The 18,627-nt window shown below is 49.0% G+C and overlaps 1 protein-coding gene across 3 annotated transcripts in view; it reads right to left on the bottom strand.

Moving 5' to 3' along the window:
- Nucleotides 1–466: 466 nt before the first annotated feature.
- Nucleotides 467–18,627, bottom strand: part of LOC141765190 (CSC1-like protein 2) — a 31,701-nt gene continuing 13,540 nt past the window's right edge. For 2 of the 3 annotated variants that reach the window (XM_074631223.1, XM_074631224.1), the window contains 20 exons: nt 18,388–18,478; nt 17,775–17,812; nt 17,490–17,632; nt 14,874–14,925; nt 14,581–14,689; nt 13,439–13,509; nt 12,759–12,839; nt 11,547–11,670; nt 11,218–11,351; nt 10,033–10,170; nt 9,778–9,931; nt 9,515–9,621; nt 9,045–9,131; nt 8,894–8,959; nt 8,514–8,676; nt 8,204–8,309; nt 7,916–8,083; nt 5,794–5,909; nt 5,610–5,693; nt 467–5,459 (listed from right to left, as the gene is read on the bottom strand). In XM_074631223.1, coding sequence (XP_074487324.1) covers nt 5,244–5,459; nt 5,610–5,693; nt 5,794–5,909; nt 7,916–8,083; nt 8,204–8,309; nt 8,514–8,676; nt 8,894–8,959; nt 9,045–9,131; nt 9,515–9,621; nt 9,778–9,931; nt 10,033–10,170; nt 11,218–11,351; nt 11,547–11,670; nt 12,759–12,839; nt 13,439–13,509; nt 14,581–14,689; nt 14,874–14,925; nt 17,490–17,632; nt 17,775–17,812; nt 18,388–18,478 — 2,248 coding nt within the window. In that variant the 3' untranslated portion in view covers nt 467–5,243. The remainder of the gene's footprint in view (nt 5,460–5,609; nt 5,694–5,793; nt 5,910–7,915; nt 8,084–8,203; nt 8,310–8,513; nt 8,677–8,893; nt 8,960–9,044; nt 9,132–9,514; nt 9,622–9,777; nt 9,932–10,032; nt 10,171–11,217; nt 11,352–11,546; nt 11,671–12,758; nt 12,840–13,438; nt 13,510–14,580; nt 14,690–14,873; nt 14,926–17,489; nt 17,633–17,774; nt 17,813–18,387; nt 18,479–18,627) is intronic. The other variant, XM_074631222.1, reaches the window with a different exon arrangement.

Genomic DNA, 18,627 nt, shown 5'->3' on the forward strand with positions numbered 1-18,627 from the left:
AAGAACAACGTGTTGCAGGTAGCAGGTCGCTTGTTGAATGCTGCAGGTCGCTTGTGGCATGATGCAGGCCCTTTGTCGCATGCTGCAGGTTGCATGTCGCATGCAGCAGGTCATATTCAGCAAGTCACTCGATGCATGCTGCAGGTTGCATGCTGCATATCGTTTGTCGCATGCTGCAGGTCGCTTGTTGCCTGCTGCAGGTCACAGGCTGCAGGTCGCTTGTCGCATGTCTCAGGCTGCAGGCTGCTTGTTGCCTGCTGCAGGTTGCTTGTCGCATGCCTCAGGCTGCAGGCCGCTCGTAGCATGCTGCAGGGCGCTTGTCGCATGCTGCATGTCGCTTGTCTCCGGCTGCAGGACGCTTGCCGCATGTCGCTTGCGGCATGCTGCAGGGCGCTTGTCTCAGGCTGCAGGTTGCATGTTATGTGGCAGCTATTTGACTTCTCGTCCACAAACACAGGACAACGTGACGGATGAAAGCCAATTTTATTGATCAAGTAACATAAATAAGACAAACGTTTCACTGTACAGACGACCTGGAAACAAAAGTAAAAATAAATATTCTCACAGCAATAAATTAAAAGAAAAAACAGACCAATAGACCGCCAGGTCGGAGTCCGTGAGATGAGACGCTGAGTAGTGTTCGTCTCCGACGACGACGGTGCAGTTCGATGGCTATTTACACACATTTTATTATTTTACATGATTTTCACTTCCGGTAGCCGACGTTTCGTTTCACACTCGTCCGTCTTCGGTTCACATTCGTCTTTTCACAACTTCAGCAACAATTTAAAAAACTAAGAAAAGCAAAAAGCAGCGTCTGATTATTAAAAACCTTCAGTTACATGTTACAACAGCTTCTATCAACGTTCCTTTAATACACGTTCAGTATCAAATACTTCAGTCAGCAGGTTACAAAAATACCAGACTTCTTTTAGTTACATGAGCATCTTCAGTTCCTACGTCACCGAGGGGTCAGTGAACGCAGCAGCTCTCAACCTTCAGTTTGACCCCGAAGCTGTGGAGACGACACGTTTGTTCTGAAGCGTTGACGCTCCGTTAGCGTCTCGTCATGAGAAGTCGCGGTCGGTTAACAGAGAGGAGTTTGAAAGTTTGATTCTTGACCTGCTCAATAATCTCACCACGCAGTAGCTGTTCTGGAGCTTTCAACCACATCACATGGTTTTCATCAACAGATCAAATATGAACTTTGAATCTGCCAAAACCAACGAGACGGTTGATTCTTATTAATCTGACAGATAATCACGTCTCGTATCACATAAAGTTCTGATGACTTCATCATCTCATCACATTGTTCATTATTAGATTATTATTATTGATCCGTTCTCTGAGATGTGAAACAGTTTAATATTGATCAGGACTGAAAACATGGTTTTAAATTAGTATTTTATATATAAGAAGTATTTAACAACATATTTGCCATTTTTTCCTTTTCGTTATCTCAACCTGTTTCTGGAACTGAATAGTGTTTAATCTCTGTTTCCACCCGGACGACTATAGAGCTACACCAACTGTCGTTTCCTGGTGGAAGAGAGCCGTCGATGCTCGCGACACAGCGCGGTTTGAGCTCATGTTTAACCTGCGCTCGCCACAGCATGCAGCGCCCGAAGTTAAGCCTCACTCGACGCAGCGGAAAGTTGTTGTGGCGCAAACCTTTAGAAATCCTCAGACCCCCCCAGACCCTTCAGACCCCCCAGACCCCCTCAGACCCCTCAGACCACCACTGGGGTTTAGAAATCCTCCTTCTTTAAGGTCTAAAGGTCGACAGGTATGGTTAAGACAACGCGTTTTTATTTATGGGTATTTCTTCTCGTCATGATTACGTCTTTATTTTGTCTCCGACCACATAATCAGACTGTCGGGTTGAGAGCTGCTGATCAGAACCTCATCTAGTCTCAGACCTCAGATCCACTTTGAGCTCTCCGTCACTTTCAGTTTCGTGTGTGTGTACAATCTCGGCCGGAGTGCCGACGGCAGACGGCCGGCTGGAGGTGACGTGGAAACCAAAAAAACAAAACAAAAACATCATCTGGACTCAAACGCTGCAGGTTCTCCGGCGTGTAGCCACCGACCGACGGTGACCGACAGCCACCGACGTCCTGGTGGCTACAGCTTTCATAGTTCAGCTCTGTGTCCGCCCACACACGCACACACACACACGCACACACACACACGCACGCACGCACACGCACGCACACACGCACACACACTGCAACGTAAACTGATGTAAACATTATTGGAGGAAAACAAACGAACACCTGAGACTACTCCGTCGCTGCACTGCTGCACCGAAACGAAACTATTTCTCCTCTCGCTTCCTGACGATGCTGCCACCAGCCGGGTTGGCTTCCTGTTGCCATGGCAACCGATAACGACTAGACCAGCAACTGCAGCTCTATTGTTCACGAACGTTGGTGTTTGTCCACTACGGGTCGGACCGGCACCGAGGCGTCGCCGGTGATGCCAAAATAGGTTCTACATGTGAACTCGTGAACATGATCTCAAGTCATCGTCCACTTCCTCCCGTCTCGACGTAGAGGCGCTCCAGTGACTCAGACCTTTCAGACTGTATAACGCAGAAAATACCGGATTCTGATTGGACGGCAGGCGTCCAATAGAAACTGCATACGGGGAGATTAAACTTGATTTTCAAAGTGATGAAGTGAAACCAGAGATCAGCTGGAGGATGAAGTCAACGTGATGAAGTCAACGTGATGAAGTCAACGTGATGAAAGCAACGTGATGAAGTCAACGTGATGAAGTCAACGTGATGAAAGCAACGTGATGAAAGCAACGTGATGAAGTCAACGTGATGAAAGCAACGTGATGAAAGCAACGTGATGAAAGCAGCGCGAGCTCGTTTACGGTGAAGATGGAGGTCGCCGCCATTTTCCCTCCAAAAACCCTCCAATCAGAAGAAAGAGGCCCCGGCTGGCACACGTCATCAGACACCAAGAGGATCATGGGAAAGTGACGACTGAACCTCCATCATCGCCGACGTTTCAGAGAATTATCAAAAAGCTGAAAAACCTTCCGAGGTGAATATTCAGGATTCTGTAGAAGACGTTTAGCCTAGCCTAGCTTAGCACAAAGACAGGAAGTACTGTTAGCCTAGCTTAGCTTAGCCTAGCTTAGCACAGAGACAGGAAGTACTGTTAGCCTAGCCTAGCTTAGCACAGAGACAGGAAGTACTGTTAGCCTAGCCTAGCTTAGCACAGAGACAGGAAGTACTGTTAGCCTAGCTTAGCTTAGCACAGAGACCCGGTCCTAGCAGGAAGTGTCACAGCGTAATGAATGCGCATGTCCTCGTGAAATATTTCATCAAGACCTAGAAGCTACCGCTAAGCTAGCTGGACCAAGAAGACAATACTTCGGTCTTAATATCAAACACAGATAGAAACTAACGAGGAGAACGACGAGCTAGGCTTTATGCTAAGCTAGGCTTTATGCTAAGCTAGGCGTTATGCTAAGCTAGGCTTTATGCTAAGCTAGGCGTTATGCTAAGCTAGGCTTTATGTTAAGCTAGGCGTTATGCTAAGCTAGGCTTTATGCTAAGCTAGGCGTTGTGCTAAGCTAGGCTTTGTGCTAAGCTAGGCTTTGTGCTAAGCTAGGCGTTATGCTAAGCTAGGCTTTGTGCTAAGCTAAGCTTTGTGCTAAGCTAGGCTTTGGGCTTTTTTGTAAGAGAAGCTGAAGACGTCGTGGACCCGTCTACGTCCCGGACCCGTCTACGTCGTGGACCCGTCTACGTCCCGGACACACAGAGATGAAACATCTGGTGATATTTCAGTTGGACTAAATATAAACGCGACCGTTTGGGCTCAAACTGCAGCAGTGACGGCGTCGAGGAGGTGAAGGTCAAAGGTCAAAGGTCAGCTGGTTGAGCTCCGTCTACGGGAGACAGACAGCCGGTTTAGGGAGCTTGTTAGCCAGATGTTGCGGTGTTTTGGTGACCTGGTGATGTCACCGAATCCTTCATGGTGCAGGTTGGTGCACAATAAGCTACTGGACACACACGCGCACACACACACACGCGCACACACACACACACACACACACACACGCGCGCACACACACACACACACACACGCACACACGCGCACACACACACGCACACACAAACAGAAAACGTTGTCCCTTGAGTCCCGACAGCTTCAGGCGTTGAGGGTAGACGGTCCGGACGAAAAGCGCTACTCTTCTGCGTCTACCGAGCTCAAACTATCGACTACTGCTGCCAGAGCGTCTTCTCACCGTCTCCGTCCCCCTAACGAGAAGACTTCTGATCGATGAACACGGACACAAACGTCCACGTTCCCTTCGCCACCTGATTTAAGGTCGTTCGGCTGAAATCAAAACCAGAAATGAAAGAAATGATCGCGTGGAGTCTGGGTGGTTCGGTGGTTCGGCGGTCGAGGAGCGGTCCAACTGAAGAGGAATCAGGTAGGAGGAGGTGCTGCTGGGATCGGGATGGAAATCCGGCGAGTTCATCGGCCGCTACAGTCCTGCGACGGATGACATCGTCTGCAGGTGGCAACGTCATGAATCCAGACAGCACGTTTTAACAGCATGCAGCGAAAGCTTGGCAGGTAAAAAAAACCAAAACAGAACTTCCAGGTGATGTGTTGAATCCGTGACGCACAAAAAAGAAAAACGGCGACCAGGGAAGGGAGACCGCGATGCGTCTGCGTAAGCGAGGCTTCTACCACTACGAGAGCTGGCGGTTGGCGACTTATTTAGCACTCGACGGGGGGACGACGGGGGTTCGTGTGGAAAGCGTCCACCAGGCCGAGGAGAAAGACAGCGTCAGCATCAGCTTCGACCCACTCCACAGGTCGAGTCCCGGCGACCCGTCTTGATCAGGAGTCAAGACACGAGTGCGAACAAACGAAATCCAACCCAGGCACGAATTTTTAAACCCCGCCCCCAACCCCGAGAAAAAAACAACAAAAAAAACTTTTGGCTTTGTGGTTATGTACAGTGACTTCCTGCAGAAACAGTTTGATGTCCATCAAGTTTCCACAGACGTGCAGGACTGGATGTTGGCGACCCGGCGCCGGCGTCAAGTCAGGGTCAAGTCTTCGAGCTGGGAGAGGGTGGAGCTAACCGTGTCAGTCTATCTGTGTGTGTGTGTCTATGTGTGTAGTGATTCAGTCAGCTTTATTCTCTAACTGTTGTGTGGGTATAGACCCTCAACTAGCTCCGCCCCCTCCCTTTAGCTCCACCTCCAGCTACTGGTGGACCTCGTTGGCGATCAGACTGTCCTCCCCTGACTGAAAATCCGCCTCGTTGATGCTGTTGCCTCCGTTCAGCAACTCCTCGTCCTGTGACGACCCTCGGTCCTCCTCGCCGCTGCCCCCGCCCGGCTCGTCCGAGTTCGGGTCCTGGAGCACCTGGGCGATGTACATCTGCTGCTGCTGCTGCTGTTGCTGCTGCTGCTGCTGCTGCTGGAACACCAGAACACAACACACAGGTCAACCAGCAGGAAGACACCACAGCTAGCAGCGCTGCACATCATCAACACATCACAACACATCGTACTGTTCTGGTCTGTTAGTCAGCTAATAAACACAAGAAGTGGAGTTGGATCCACTGACCTGAGATTTGGTGATCGGGGAGGACGTGGGACGAGCTGGACGTCCGTTCTCGACAGCGTCCACGTCGGTCTCCTTGGTGTCGATCTGAGACGGAGGCACAGAGTGAGACTGTGTGCTGAACAGCAACTTCAACGTTTCGTACACGTCTTTGAAGAACTTTTAATAAAACAGCTGGCGTAGTTACCTTGTAGTTGTGAGCGCTGAGGTACTTGAAGTGTCCGAAGCAGACGTGAGACAGACAGACCACGATGGTGACGATCAGAACCACCAGAGTGAACATCGAGGTCGGCGTCTCGAAACCTGGCGGCAGATTAGCAGTTAGCATTACTTAGCATTCAACAACAACAACAAACACAAGTATAATGTATGTCTACTGACTCCGTTAGGACTCGTCTCGACGGACTATCGGGACTCGTCTCTACTGACTCCGTTATGACTCGTCTCGACTGACTCTATCGGGACTCGTCTCTACTGACTCCGTTATGACTCGTCTCGACTGACTCTATCGGGACTCGTCTCTACTGACTCCGTTAGGACTCGTCTCGACTGACTATCGGGACTCGTCTCTACTGACCCTACTGACTCTATCGGGACTCGTCTCTACTGACTCCGTTAGGACTCGTCTCGACTGACTCTATCGGGACTCGTCTCTACTGACCCTACTGACTCTATCGGGACTCGTCTCTACTGACTCCGTTATGACTCGTCTCGACTGACTATCGGGACTCGTCTCTACTGACCCTACTGACTCTATCGGGACTCGTCTCTACTGACTCCGTTAGGACTCGTCTCGACGGACTATCGGGACTCGTCTCTACTGACCCTACTGACTCTATCGGGACTCGTCTCTACTGACTCCGTTAGGACTCGTCTCGACGGACTATCGGGACTCGTCTCTACTGACCCTATCGGGACTCGTCTCTACTGACTCCGTTAGGACTCGTCTCGACGGGCTATCGGGACTCGTCTCTACTGACTCCGTTAGGACTCGTCTCGACGGGCTATCGGGACTCGTCTCTACTGACCCTACTGACCCTATCGGGACTCGTCTCTACTGACCCTACTGACCCTATCGGGACTCGTCTCTACTGACTCCGTTAGGACTCGTCTCGACTGACTATCGGGACTCGTCTCTACTGACTCCGTTAGGACTCGTCTCTACTGACTCCGTTAGGACTCGTCTTGACGGACTCTACAGACTCCATTAGGACTTGTCTCGACTGACTCTGTTAGGACTCGTCTCTACTGACTCCATTAGGACTTGTCTCGACTGACTCTGTTAGGACTCGTCTCTACTGACTCCATTAGGACTTGTCTCGACTGACTCTGTTAGGACTCGTCTCTACTGACTCCATTAGGACTTGTCTCGACTGACTCTGTTAGGACTCGTCTCTACTGACTCCATTAGGACTTGTCTCTACTGACTCCGTTAGGACTCGTCTCGACTGACTCCGTTAGGACTCGTCTCTACTGACTCCGTTAGGACTCGTCTCTACTGACTCCGTTAGGACTCGTCTTGACGGACTCTACTGACTCCATTAGGACTTGTCTCGACTGACTCTGTTAGGACTCGTCTCTACTGACTCCATTAGGACTTGTCTCGACTGACTCTGTTAGGACTCGTCTCTACTGACTCCGTTAGGACTTGTCTCGACTGACTCTGTTAGGACTCGTCTCTACTGACTCCATTAGGACTTGTCTCTACTGACTCCGTTAGGACTCGTCTCGACTGACTCCGTTAGGACTCGTCTTGACGGACTCTACTGACTCCATTAGGACTTGTCTCGACTGACTCTGTTAGGACTCGTCTCTACTGACTCCATTAGGACTTGTCTCGACTGACTCTGTTAGGACTCGTCTCTACTGACTCCATTAGGACTCGTCTCGACTGACTCTGTTTGGACTCGTCTCTACTGACTCTATTAGGACTTGTCTCGACTGACTCTGTTAGGACTCGTCTCTACTGACTCCATTAGGACTTGTCTCGACTGACTCTGTTAGGACTCGTCTCTACTGACTCCATTAGGACTTGTCTCGACTGACTCTGTTAGGACTCGTCTCTACTGACTCCATTAGGACTCGTCTCGACTGACTCTGTTTGGACTCGTCTCTACTGACTCTATTTGGACTCGTCTCGACTGACTCTGTTAGGACTCCTCGTCTCGACTGACTCTGTTAGGACTCGTCTCGACTGACTCCGTTAGGACTTGTCCCGACTGACTATGTTAGGACTCGTCTCGACTGACTCCGTTAGGACTCGTCCCGACTGACTCTATTAGGACTCGTCGGGGGGGGGCGGGGCTTACCTGTGCGCACGGTGGAGAAGAAGAGCAGCCAGAAGAGGCAGAGGATGGGAGCCGCCACCACCTGGGTGACGGCTCCAGAGTGGATCTTCTTGTCCAGTTTGGAGGGCAGGTAGGCGTAGTACATGTTGTATCGGTCCACCAGGTGTTTCAGCAACATGTACATCAGACCTGCAGGGAGACAGGTGAGTTCAGTGTTTAGAGACTAGGTACTAGTATTAATACTTCAGTACTGATACTGTACTGTAGTACTGATGCAGTATTATGGGCTGTTGCGTGGTTGAGACTGACCGAAGGGGACGATGATGGGGCAGGTGATGCTGTACGCCATCACCACCGTGAAGACGTTCATCATCCAGGCGTACGCCGCTCCGAACTGAAACTCATAGGCCTGGTGCTGCGGGGACGAAAAGACAAAGTTTATAACAGGAAACAGCCTCGGCAGCGCCACCACGAGGCAGCGATGACTCATCACACACTAGATACCTGAACTCTGGAGTGGACAGACAACTTAGCTACTCTTAGATCATCCAGGTGAAACAATAAAGGACTCCGATATTTTGTCCATCAGGACGCGTGCTCAGTCGGCATCCGTCCTCACCCTCTTGACGTTGCGGCGGTCGGCGGCGGAGCGAGCCAGGCACAGTCGGATCATGTACATGAGCAAGCCGGGGATCCTCAGCAGGTCCATGGCGTTACCGATGAACGCAGAGGCGATGACGTAGTTGACGAAGAACGCTCCGTTATCCGGCAGGAAGACGCACCTGAAGGGGACACGGCACCTCCGTTAGAGCAGAACGTCCCACCAGAGACGAGGACTCGAGTACTACTGACGATCAATCAAACTTTATTAATACTCCGTAGACAAGTGCAGAGAAACGGAGTACAAATACATGAAGAAAGGCGACAGATAGTCCAGGCCGTGTTCAGATTATAAAATATCTTAAAAGTGACGTCTACTGGAAATAAAACAGTACTTACTCAAATCTGACTGTGGCATCAGCCAGGAACTTCCTATCAAAGAGCCATCGGAAGAAAACATCCAGACTGGAAAACAGAGAGGATTCAGTGAGGACAGCAGAGGTCAAAGGTCACTCGGGGACGGATTCTCACCGCACGCAGTGTTTATTACCTGCTGAGTCCGAGAGACGGCAGCAGCAGAACCATGAAGATCAGGAAGGTGTAACATTTATGCATCGTCGTCCTGTTTTCTCCAGACCTGCAGACACACAGCAGAGGTCAAATCAGGGTGAAATCAAGGTGAAATCAAGATCAAATCAAGGTGAAATCAAGGCCAAATCAGGGTCAAATCAAGGTGAAATCAAGATCAAATCAAGGTCAAATCAAGGCAAAATCAAGGCCAAATCAGGGTCAAATCAAGGTGAAATCAAGATCAAATCAGGGTCAAATGAGGCTGATGTATTATAGTACTGATGTTGTTTTATAGTGTATTGTAGTGCTGATGTTGTTTTATAGTGTATTGTAGTGCTGATGTTGTTTTATAGTGTATTGTAGTGCTGATGTTGTTTTATAGTGTATTGTAGTGCTGATGTTGTATGGTAGTACTTGAAGAGGAGCTGGCGTAGGAAGCAGCAGTGTTACCTGGTCCAGTGAGCCTCGAAGAAGGCCGAGTAGTAGACGATGGTGGGCAGCAGAGCAGAGAAAGCCCAGAGCAGCAGAGTGGGGAAGAACTGAGTGACGATGGGATTCTGTTCAAAACAAGAGAAGAAGAACTGGTATCAGACCATTACTACCAATAAAACTACCATCAACCATCAACCAGCAGAGTCAGAGAAGAAGAACTGGTATCAGACCAGCTCTACTGTAGATCGGCTTCACTAGAAGGCTGGTTGTGGTTTTCTTACGTTGAGATACTCGACAGGCTTTGTGACGTTGAACTTGTCCATGGTGGAGATGATGATGGCGGGCGTGGTGAGGAAGAAGAGCAGGAGGAAGAGGATGACGTTGATGATGAAGCAGCGGATCCACCAGGAGATCCCACCCAGCGACAGGTGCTCCCTGCAGGAAGAAACCAGAGGACACGTCAGCGTGAGAGGGTGATGGGTGCGTTTGTTTGGTATGTGCTGGTGTTTTTTAGGCGGGTGGAGACGTGGACGTACCAGCGGACGTTCTGCGGGTCGGGAGCGTACGAAACGCTCCAGCTGTGAACGTGAAGCGCCTCGCTGAACTGAGAGGAACGAGGCTCCTGACGACACCGACAACCCTGAACCTGACAGGCGTTAAAGTCCTTCAGAATACTGTAGAAACAGAGGAGGAGGAGTCAGAGAGAGGAGGAGGAGGAGGAGGAGGAGGAATAGAGAGGAGGAGGAGTCAGAGAGGAGGAGACGGAGGAGTCCGAGAAGAGGAGGAGGCGGGGTCAGAGAGGAGGAGGAGGCGGGGTTAGAGAGAGGAGGAGGAGTCAGAGAGGAAGAGTGAGTGAGAGGAGGAGGGGTCAGAGAGGAGGAGGAGAGAAGAGGAGGAGGCGGGGTTAGAGCAGGAGGTGGGGTCAGAGGAGGAGAGAAGAGGAGGAGGTGGGGTCAGAGGAGGAGAGAAGAGGAGGAGGTGGGGTCAGAGCAGGAGAGAAGAGGAGGAGGTGGGGTCAGAGGAGGAGAGAAGAGGAGGAGGTGGGGTCAGAGAGAGAAGGAGGCGGGGTCAGAGAGGAGGAGGAGGCGGGGTTAGAGAGGAGGAGGAGGTGGGGTCAGAGGAGGAGGAGCAGGAGGAGGTGGGGTTAGAGAGAGGAGGAGGCGGGGTTAGAGAGAGGAGGAGGCGGGGTTAGAGAGAGGAGGAGGCGGGGTAAGAGAGAGGAGGAGGCGGGGTTAGAGAGGAGGAGGCGGGGTTAGAGAGAGGAGGAGGCGGGGTTAGAGAGAGGAGGAGGCGGGGTAAGAGAGAGGAGGAGGCGGGGTTAGAGAGGAGGAGGCGGGGTTAGAGAGAGGAGGAGGCGGGGTAAGAGAGAGGAGGAGGCGGGGTTAGAGAGAGGAGGAGGCGGGGTTAGAGAGAGGAGGAGGCGGGGTAAGAGAGAGGAGGAGGCGGGGTTAGAGAGGAGGAGGCGGGGTTAGAGAGAGGAGGAGGCGGGGTTAGAGAGAGGAGGAGGCGGGGTTAGAGAGAGGAGGAGGCGGGGTTAGAGAGAGGAGGAGGCGGGGTAAGAGAGAGGAGGAGGTGGGGTCAGAGGAGGAGGAGGCGGGGTTAGAGAGAGGAGGAGGCGGGGTTAGAGAGAGGAGGAGGCGGGGTAAGAGAGAGGAGGAGGCGGGGTCAGAGGAGGAGGAGCAGGAGGAGGCGGGGTCAGAGCAGGGTAACGTGAGGCTCACATGGCGGTCATGGACTCGTTCTGGAAGGTGACGAAGGCCATGCCCAGCGGTTTGGTGTGGACCTTCTCCTTCTCCTTCCTGTACTCCTCCTTCAGCTTGGCCTCCGTCTTGGTGTAGTAGCTGACCGCCTCCTCCTGCAGGACAGATGTAGGCTGCTGAATCACTGCTAACATGCTAACAGGCTATTAACCAGCTCCTCTCATCAACATGATCATCAGGATGTAAAACCACATGACTCTTCATCATAATGTCTGCTAGCTTCAGGCTAGTGAGAAGCTCCTCAGACTCAGTATGTGTGAACAGAGCGTTAGCGTTAGCGTTAGCGTCACCTCCTCGCAGCCGGTGATGGCGCAGCAGCAGAGGTGTCCGCAGGGTTTGGGGTTGATCATGGTGGGAACGTGTTCCTTCGCCATCAGGTCAGTGAAGAACTTCTTACTGCGCTCCGTCTTCTTCCTGACAAACACAAACACACAAAGCATTATGGGTAGGAAAAAAAAATCCAATCACCTATGTTTCGAGATTTTTTTACAATTTCTAAATCGATGCTTTAATGCCAGAATCGATCTATCTGCTCATCTGAGTCTATGTGGAGGTAGAAGGAAGTCACCGCTTTTATTGTGGTAGTCTGAGTAACGTGACGTCATATCCGTTCCGTATCCGTCAAACAAAACAAACCTCAGAGTCTAAAACGTTGGAGGGTCGTCGTGGATACGACCTGCACCCTCCCATGTTAAATCCAGCGTGGTAAACACTACACATCCAGTAAAGGATGGAAACACTTTGGGTTTCACACATTGACAGGAAAAGCAGAGCTAGACAGAGCAGAGCTAAAGCTGCATGCTAACTTCTAAAAAAGGTCACAATATGTCCCAAAATATGTCTGAAAAAAAGGTAAAAATATGTTCAAACAAAAGTCCGAAATATGTCTGAAAAACGGCTGAAAAATGTCCAAAAATAGGCGAAAAAAAGTGAGAAAAAGTTAGCAGGTACCGTTATGGTATGGTGGTAACGTTATGGTATGGCGGTAACGTGGCGGTGGAGCCGGCCGTCGCTCTCGTCTCCGTGGTCAAACGGGCCGACGCTACGACTGTAGAGCACCCAGATACTGACATTTATGTTCTCTGCATTGAAACGGCCCCGATGGAGCTGACCATGGATGGATAAAGAGAACGGAGCTGACGGGAGAGCTAGAGACCACCTTGGAGAAGTTACAGGAAGTAAACACGTGGGACTACGTCCGCTTTTCAAAATAAGACGTTAACAAAGGGAACTGTAGATACTAAATACATCTATGGAAATCAGATTGATGGATTATATTCACCAGAAGTATAAAACATTACATGTCCTTTATAGATTAAAACTTTTCCAAAGTAAAAAGAAGTGTATGATATAACTTTTCCCCTGCAGAGTCTAGTGTTAGAAAAGTTAACAAAAATCACAATAAGTGATAGTAAGAAGTTTAAGAAGTTGTTTTGTCTTAGCAGTTAACACGAAGCTGGAGTGTGTCCCAGCATGCACTGGGCCCTGACGCTCTGCCTCACCTCTCTGCGTTCAGAGACATCAGTTTGGCCACGTTGTAGCAGATCCGAGCCTCCAGCACCGTGCAGTTCTCATACGCCTGTCTGGAGGAGAAGAACGGTTACAACGGGCTCAAGTCTTTCCACCAATACGACCGACCAGGAAACATTCTACTCGACTTACTCTACTTATGTCAGGAGAGAAATCAGAAAGAAGAAGGAGGAGCAGAAGAAGAAGAAGAAGAAGGAGGAGCAGCAGAAGAACAAGAAGAAGAACAAGCAGAAGAAGAAGAAGAAGAACAAGCAGAAGAAGAAGAAAAAGCAGAAGAAGCAGAAGAAGAAGAAGAAGAAGAAGAAGAAGAAGAAGAAGAACAAGCAGAAGAAGAAGAAAAAGCAGAAGAAGCAGAAGAAGAAGAAGAAGAAGCAGAAGAAGAAGAACAAGCAGAAGAAGAAGAAAAAGCAGAAGAAGCAGAAGAAGCAGAAGAAGCAGAAGAAGAAAAAGCAGAAGAAGCAGAAGAAGCAGAAGAAGCAGAAGAAGAAGCAGAAGAAGAAGAAAAAGCAGAAGAAGCAGAAGAAGCAGAAGAAGAAGCAGAAGAAGAAGCAGAAGAAGAAGAAAAAGCAGAAGAAGCAGAAGAAGAAGAAGAAGCAGAAGAAGAAGAAAAAGCAGAAGAAGCAGAAGAAGAAGAAGAAGAAGAAGAACTTACTCAAAGTGTTGTTTGATGTGAATCTCCTCGGCGTATTTAGAGATGCCGTTAATGAATAAAGTTCGCTTCACCTGAAAGACACAAACAGCAGAACTCTGATCCTCCATGTTTGTCTGTTTTCATGTTGAAGAACTATTAACATTTCAAACCAATAATAATATAACTGTCTTTTATTGTGAAATCAGTGTTAGGCCTTTACTGTGAAACAACCACAGGAAATGAGGTTAGCTAACAAACGAAATTTTTCAGCTCTTTGACAAACTTTAAACAGCTACGATAAAAATCTAACCTCTTACGATAAAACTTTAACCGGCTACGATAAAACTTTAACCGGCTACGATAAAACATTAACCGGCTACGATAAAACTTTAACTGGCTACGATAAAAATCTAACCGGCTACGATAAAAATCTAACCGGCTACGATAAAACTTTAACGTTTCCGATAAAACTTTAACCGGCTACGATAAAACTTTAACCGGCTACGATAAAACTTTAACGTTTCCGATAAAACTTTAACCGGCTACGATAAAACTTTAACCGGCTACGATAAAACTCTAACCGGCTACGATAAAACTCTAACCGGCTACGATAAAACTCTAACCGGCTACGATAAAACTTTAACCGGCTACGATAAAACTTTAACCGGCTACGATAAAACTTTAACCGGCTACGATAAAACTTTAACCGGCTACGATAAACTTTAACCGGCTACGATAAAACTTTAACCGGCTACGATAAAACTTTAACCGGCTACGATAAAACTTTAACCGGCTACGATAAAACTTTAACCGGCTACGATAAACTTTATAACTGGCTACGATAAACTTTATAACTGGCTACGATAAAACTTTAACCGGCTACGATAAAACTTTAACCAGCTACGATAAACTCTAACCGGCTACGATAAACGTTAACCGGTTATGATAAAACTTTAACCAGCTACGATAGAACTTAAACCACTTTAACCGGTTACAATAAAACGTTAACCGGCTACAAAGAAAAAATATCAGTTCTTTGTTCCATATATTTCTTGGATAAAGATTGTTGCCACGACAACGACTGACAGCTATTTGAAAAGCAGATCTACGCAGGTGAAGGTGAGAGTGATGCTACAGGTGAGGCTACGAGTTATTTATCGTACCAGGTCGTCCTCCTTGTAGTGCATCTTGGACGTGTGTCTCCTCATGCTGTAGACGGTCAGCAGCAGATACATGAAGGCAAACGAAGTGTGAAGCCACAACAGATTCGTCCTGAACACAGAAAACACACATTTCAATTTCACACAAATCTCCCAAAATATAAAATCTTTACTGTTATGAGCAACTCAAAACCACCGCAACAGAGTTATTGGAAGAGGCTTTTGTCTCTTTTGATAGGCTAACAGTTTCCCCCTGCTTCCAGTCTTTGTGCTAAGCTAAGCTAACAGGGACTCACCCAGACTTCAGGTTGGCTATCGTGGTGCGTCCGAAGCTGTAGGCGTTGTTTTCTGGAACAAACACAAGCAGAAGTCATCAGGAAACCTTCGTGACTGATTTCCTGTTAAAACGTGTGAAGTCGTCATTTTTAAATCACAGGAGGAGGAGGAGGCTGGAATAAGGACACGTTTGAATGAGGACACGTTTGAATAAGGACACGTTTGAATGAGGACACGTTTGAATGAGGACACGTTTGAATAAGGACACGTTTGAATGAGGACACGTTTGAATAAGGACACGTTTGAATGAGGACACGTTTGAATGAGGACACGTTTGAGGTACTTTACTTGAGTATTTCCACGTCCTGCTACTTTCTACTTCTACTATACTTTTATTATCTACTGTCACTATGGTACTTTGTACAGCACTACATTTATCTGGTAACTATAGTTACTTTACCAGAGAGACCTCCAGAATGAAGTACCTGATCAGACGGTGTCCAGGACGAGCTAAAACCACCATCTACCATCAGACAGCAAACACACACCTACAGACCTACACACCTGTAGAACTACAGACCTACAGACCTGTAGACCTAGAGACCTGCAGACTTACAGACCTGTAGACCTACAGACCTGTAGACCCGTAGACCTACAGACCTGTAGACCCACAGACCTGTAGAACTACACAACTACAGACCTACAGACCTGTATACCCGTAGACCTGTAGACCTGTAGACCTGCAACCCGGTAGACCCACAGAACTACAGACCTACAGACCTACAGACCTGTAGACCCACAGAACTACAGACCTGTAGAACTATAGAACTAGAGACCTACAGACCTGTACACCTGTAGACCTGTAGACCCGTAGAGCTGTAGACCTGCAGACCTACAGTTCTGACCTGACTGCTGTTACCTTCTTTAGAAGGGGGTCCGGGGACTCCTTGGCTTAGGAAAGCACCTTTACTGATAATTCTGACTAAAATCAATCAGACACAAGGTGAGACAAGGTGAGACAAGGTGAGACAAGGTGAGACACGGTGAGACAAGGTGAGACAAGGTGAGACAAGGTGAGACACGGTGAGACACGGTGAGACACGGTGAGACAAGGTGAGACAAGGTGAGACACGGTGAGACAAGGTGAGACACGGTCAGACACGGTCAGACAAGGTGAGACAAGGTGAGACACGGTGAGACACGGTGAGACAAGGTGAGACACGGTGAGACAAGGTGAGACAAGGTGAGACAAGGTGAGACACGGTGAGACACGGTGAGACAAGGTGAGACAAGGTGAGACACGGTGAGACAAGGTGAGACACGGTGCGACAAGGTGAGACAAGGTGAGACACGGTGAGACAAGGTGAGACAAGGTGAGACACGGTGAGACAAGGTGAGACAAGGTGAGACACGGTGAGACAAGGTGAGACAAGGTGAGACACGGTGAGACACGGTGAGACACGGTGAGACAAGGTGAGACAAGGTGAGACACGGTGAGACAAGGTGAGACAAGGTGAGACAAGGTGAGACAAGGTGAGACAAGGTGAGACAAGGTGAGACACGGTGAGACAAGGTGAGACAAGGTGAGACACGGTGAGACACGGTGAGACAAGGTGAGACAAGGTGAGACAAGGTGAGACACGGTAAGAGACGGTGAGACAAGGTGAGAGACGGTGAGACAAGGTGAGAGACGGTGAGACAAGGTGAGAGACGGTGAGACAAGGTGAGACACGGTGAGACACGGTGAGACACGGTGAGACAAGGTGAGACAAGGTGAGACACGGTCAGACAAGGTGAGACAAGGTGAGACAAGGTGAGACAAGGTGAGACACAGTAAGAGACGGTGAGACAAGGTGAGAGACGGTGAGACAAGGTGAGAGACGGTGAGACAAGGTGAGAGACGGTGAGACAAGGTGAGACGGTGAGACAAGGTGAGAAGAGTCAAACGTTCAAACGCTTTCAACAAACTTCAACATATGTGTTGTGAATATCTGAATATTAGAGGTGTTGGTTTTTCTTAGACATCATGTTTGTCATATTGAGGGTTGTCTCCCTGCAGAGTTCCTCTCGTTGTCAGAGTCTTTATATCTGGACCAGTTTGTTATTGACTGGTTGAAGGTCAACTAGCTGGAGGCTAACTAGACGAGCTAACTCTAGACCAGGGGTCAGCAACCTTTACTATCAAAAGAGCCATTTAGGAAAAAACTAAAAAAATTAAATCTGTTTGGAGCCACAAAACATCGAATCATTGTGATGAAGGTAACACAGTTTATAGTATATAGTATATCAGTCTAATGCAGTGAGGGCCAAAGAGACAATGTACTACAGAGTATTAGGGCCACATTGAGGGAAAACACATCTGAGATTTACACAATAAAGTCAGAATATTACGAGAATAAAGTCATAACTTTACGAGAAAGAAAAGAAAATAACAAGTAAAATTACTACTTTATAATATTATGACTTTATTCTCTAAATCTCAGATTTATTTTTTTTCTTCAATGTGGCCCTAATACTCCGTCGTACCGTCGTACCATAGACCTACAACAATGATAAATAAAAATGAAAATGTAAACACAAAACAGTTATTCATTTCCATTTTTATGAATCCAGAGGGACGGCGGCGTTGTTCTCACCCAGAAGGTCTCCGGAGAAGTTGACGGGCAGGACGATGCCGACGGAGAGGACGCCGACTACGACCAGCAGGCCGATGATGTGACGCTGGAAGGACAGGTAGTGGACGGCATCCTCGCCACACTTCTCCCTGATCTCTTCATCCCTGCAGGAGGAGGAGGAGGAGGAGGAGGAGGAAGAGGAGGAGGAAGAGGAAGGGTCGGAGTCAACACAAACCAGCTTATAGTTCTGCAGATCATTATAATAATAACTTTATTATGATTATTATTATATAAGACGGTACTCACTTTATTCTGAAGATGGCCGTCAGCCACGAGCAAAAACCCTGCAGGTACAAACACAGAACAATCAGGAGGAGCAGGAGACAATGAGGAGGAGGAGACAATGAGGAGGAGGAGGAGGAGAAGGAGGAGACAATGAGGAGGAGGAGGAGGAGACTGGGAGGAGGAGCAGGAGACAATGAGGAGGAGGAGCAGGAGACAATGAGGAGGAGGAGGAGGAGACAATGAGGAGGAGGAGGAGGAGACTGGGAGGAGGAGGAGGAGACAGGGAGGAGGAGGAGGAGACAGGGAGGAGGAGGAGGAGGAGACAGGGAGGAGGAGGAGGAGGACACAGGGAGGAGGAGGAGGAGACAGGGAGGAGGAGGAGACTGGGAGGAGGAGGAGACAATGAGGAGGAGGAGGAGACTGGGAGGAGGAGGAGGAGGAGACTGGGAGGAGGAGGAGGAGGAGACAGGGAGGAGGAGGAGGAGACAGGGAGGAGGAGGAGGAGACTGGGAGGAGGAGGAGACAGGGAGGAGGAAAAGACAGGGAGGAGGAGACAGTGATGAGGAGGAGACAATGAGGAGGAGGAGGAGACAGGGATGAGGAGGAGGAGGAGGAGTGATGAAGGAGTCCTTACGTTGTCTCTCTGGTCGAAGTCGACGGAGGAGGAGACGGAGGTGAGGCGTTCGTAGCGGTCGGGCGTCTCCGAGTGCATCGCCGAGGCAACGCTGTGGATACACACACACACCTGACAGTTAGCATGTAGCCGCTCTGACCTTTGACCTCTGCGCCTGGAAAGCTGATTGGACTCCTGAGCTGAGACACTGAACACAGAGGGAGCTGACAGGAGGTAGAAACACAAACATCAACGACATGG

Source organism: Sebastes fasciatus, chromosome 3, assembly GCF_043250625.1.
Source record: "Sebastes fasciatus isolate fSebFas1 chromosome 3, fSebFas1.pri, whole genome shotgun sequence".
Lineage (NCBI taxonomy): Eukaryota > Metazoa > Chordata > Actinopteri > Perciformes > Sebastidae > Sebastes > Sebastes fasciatus.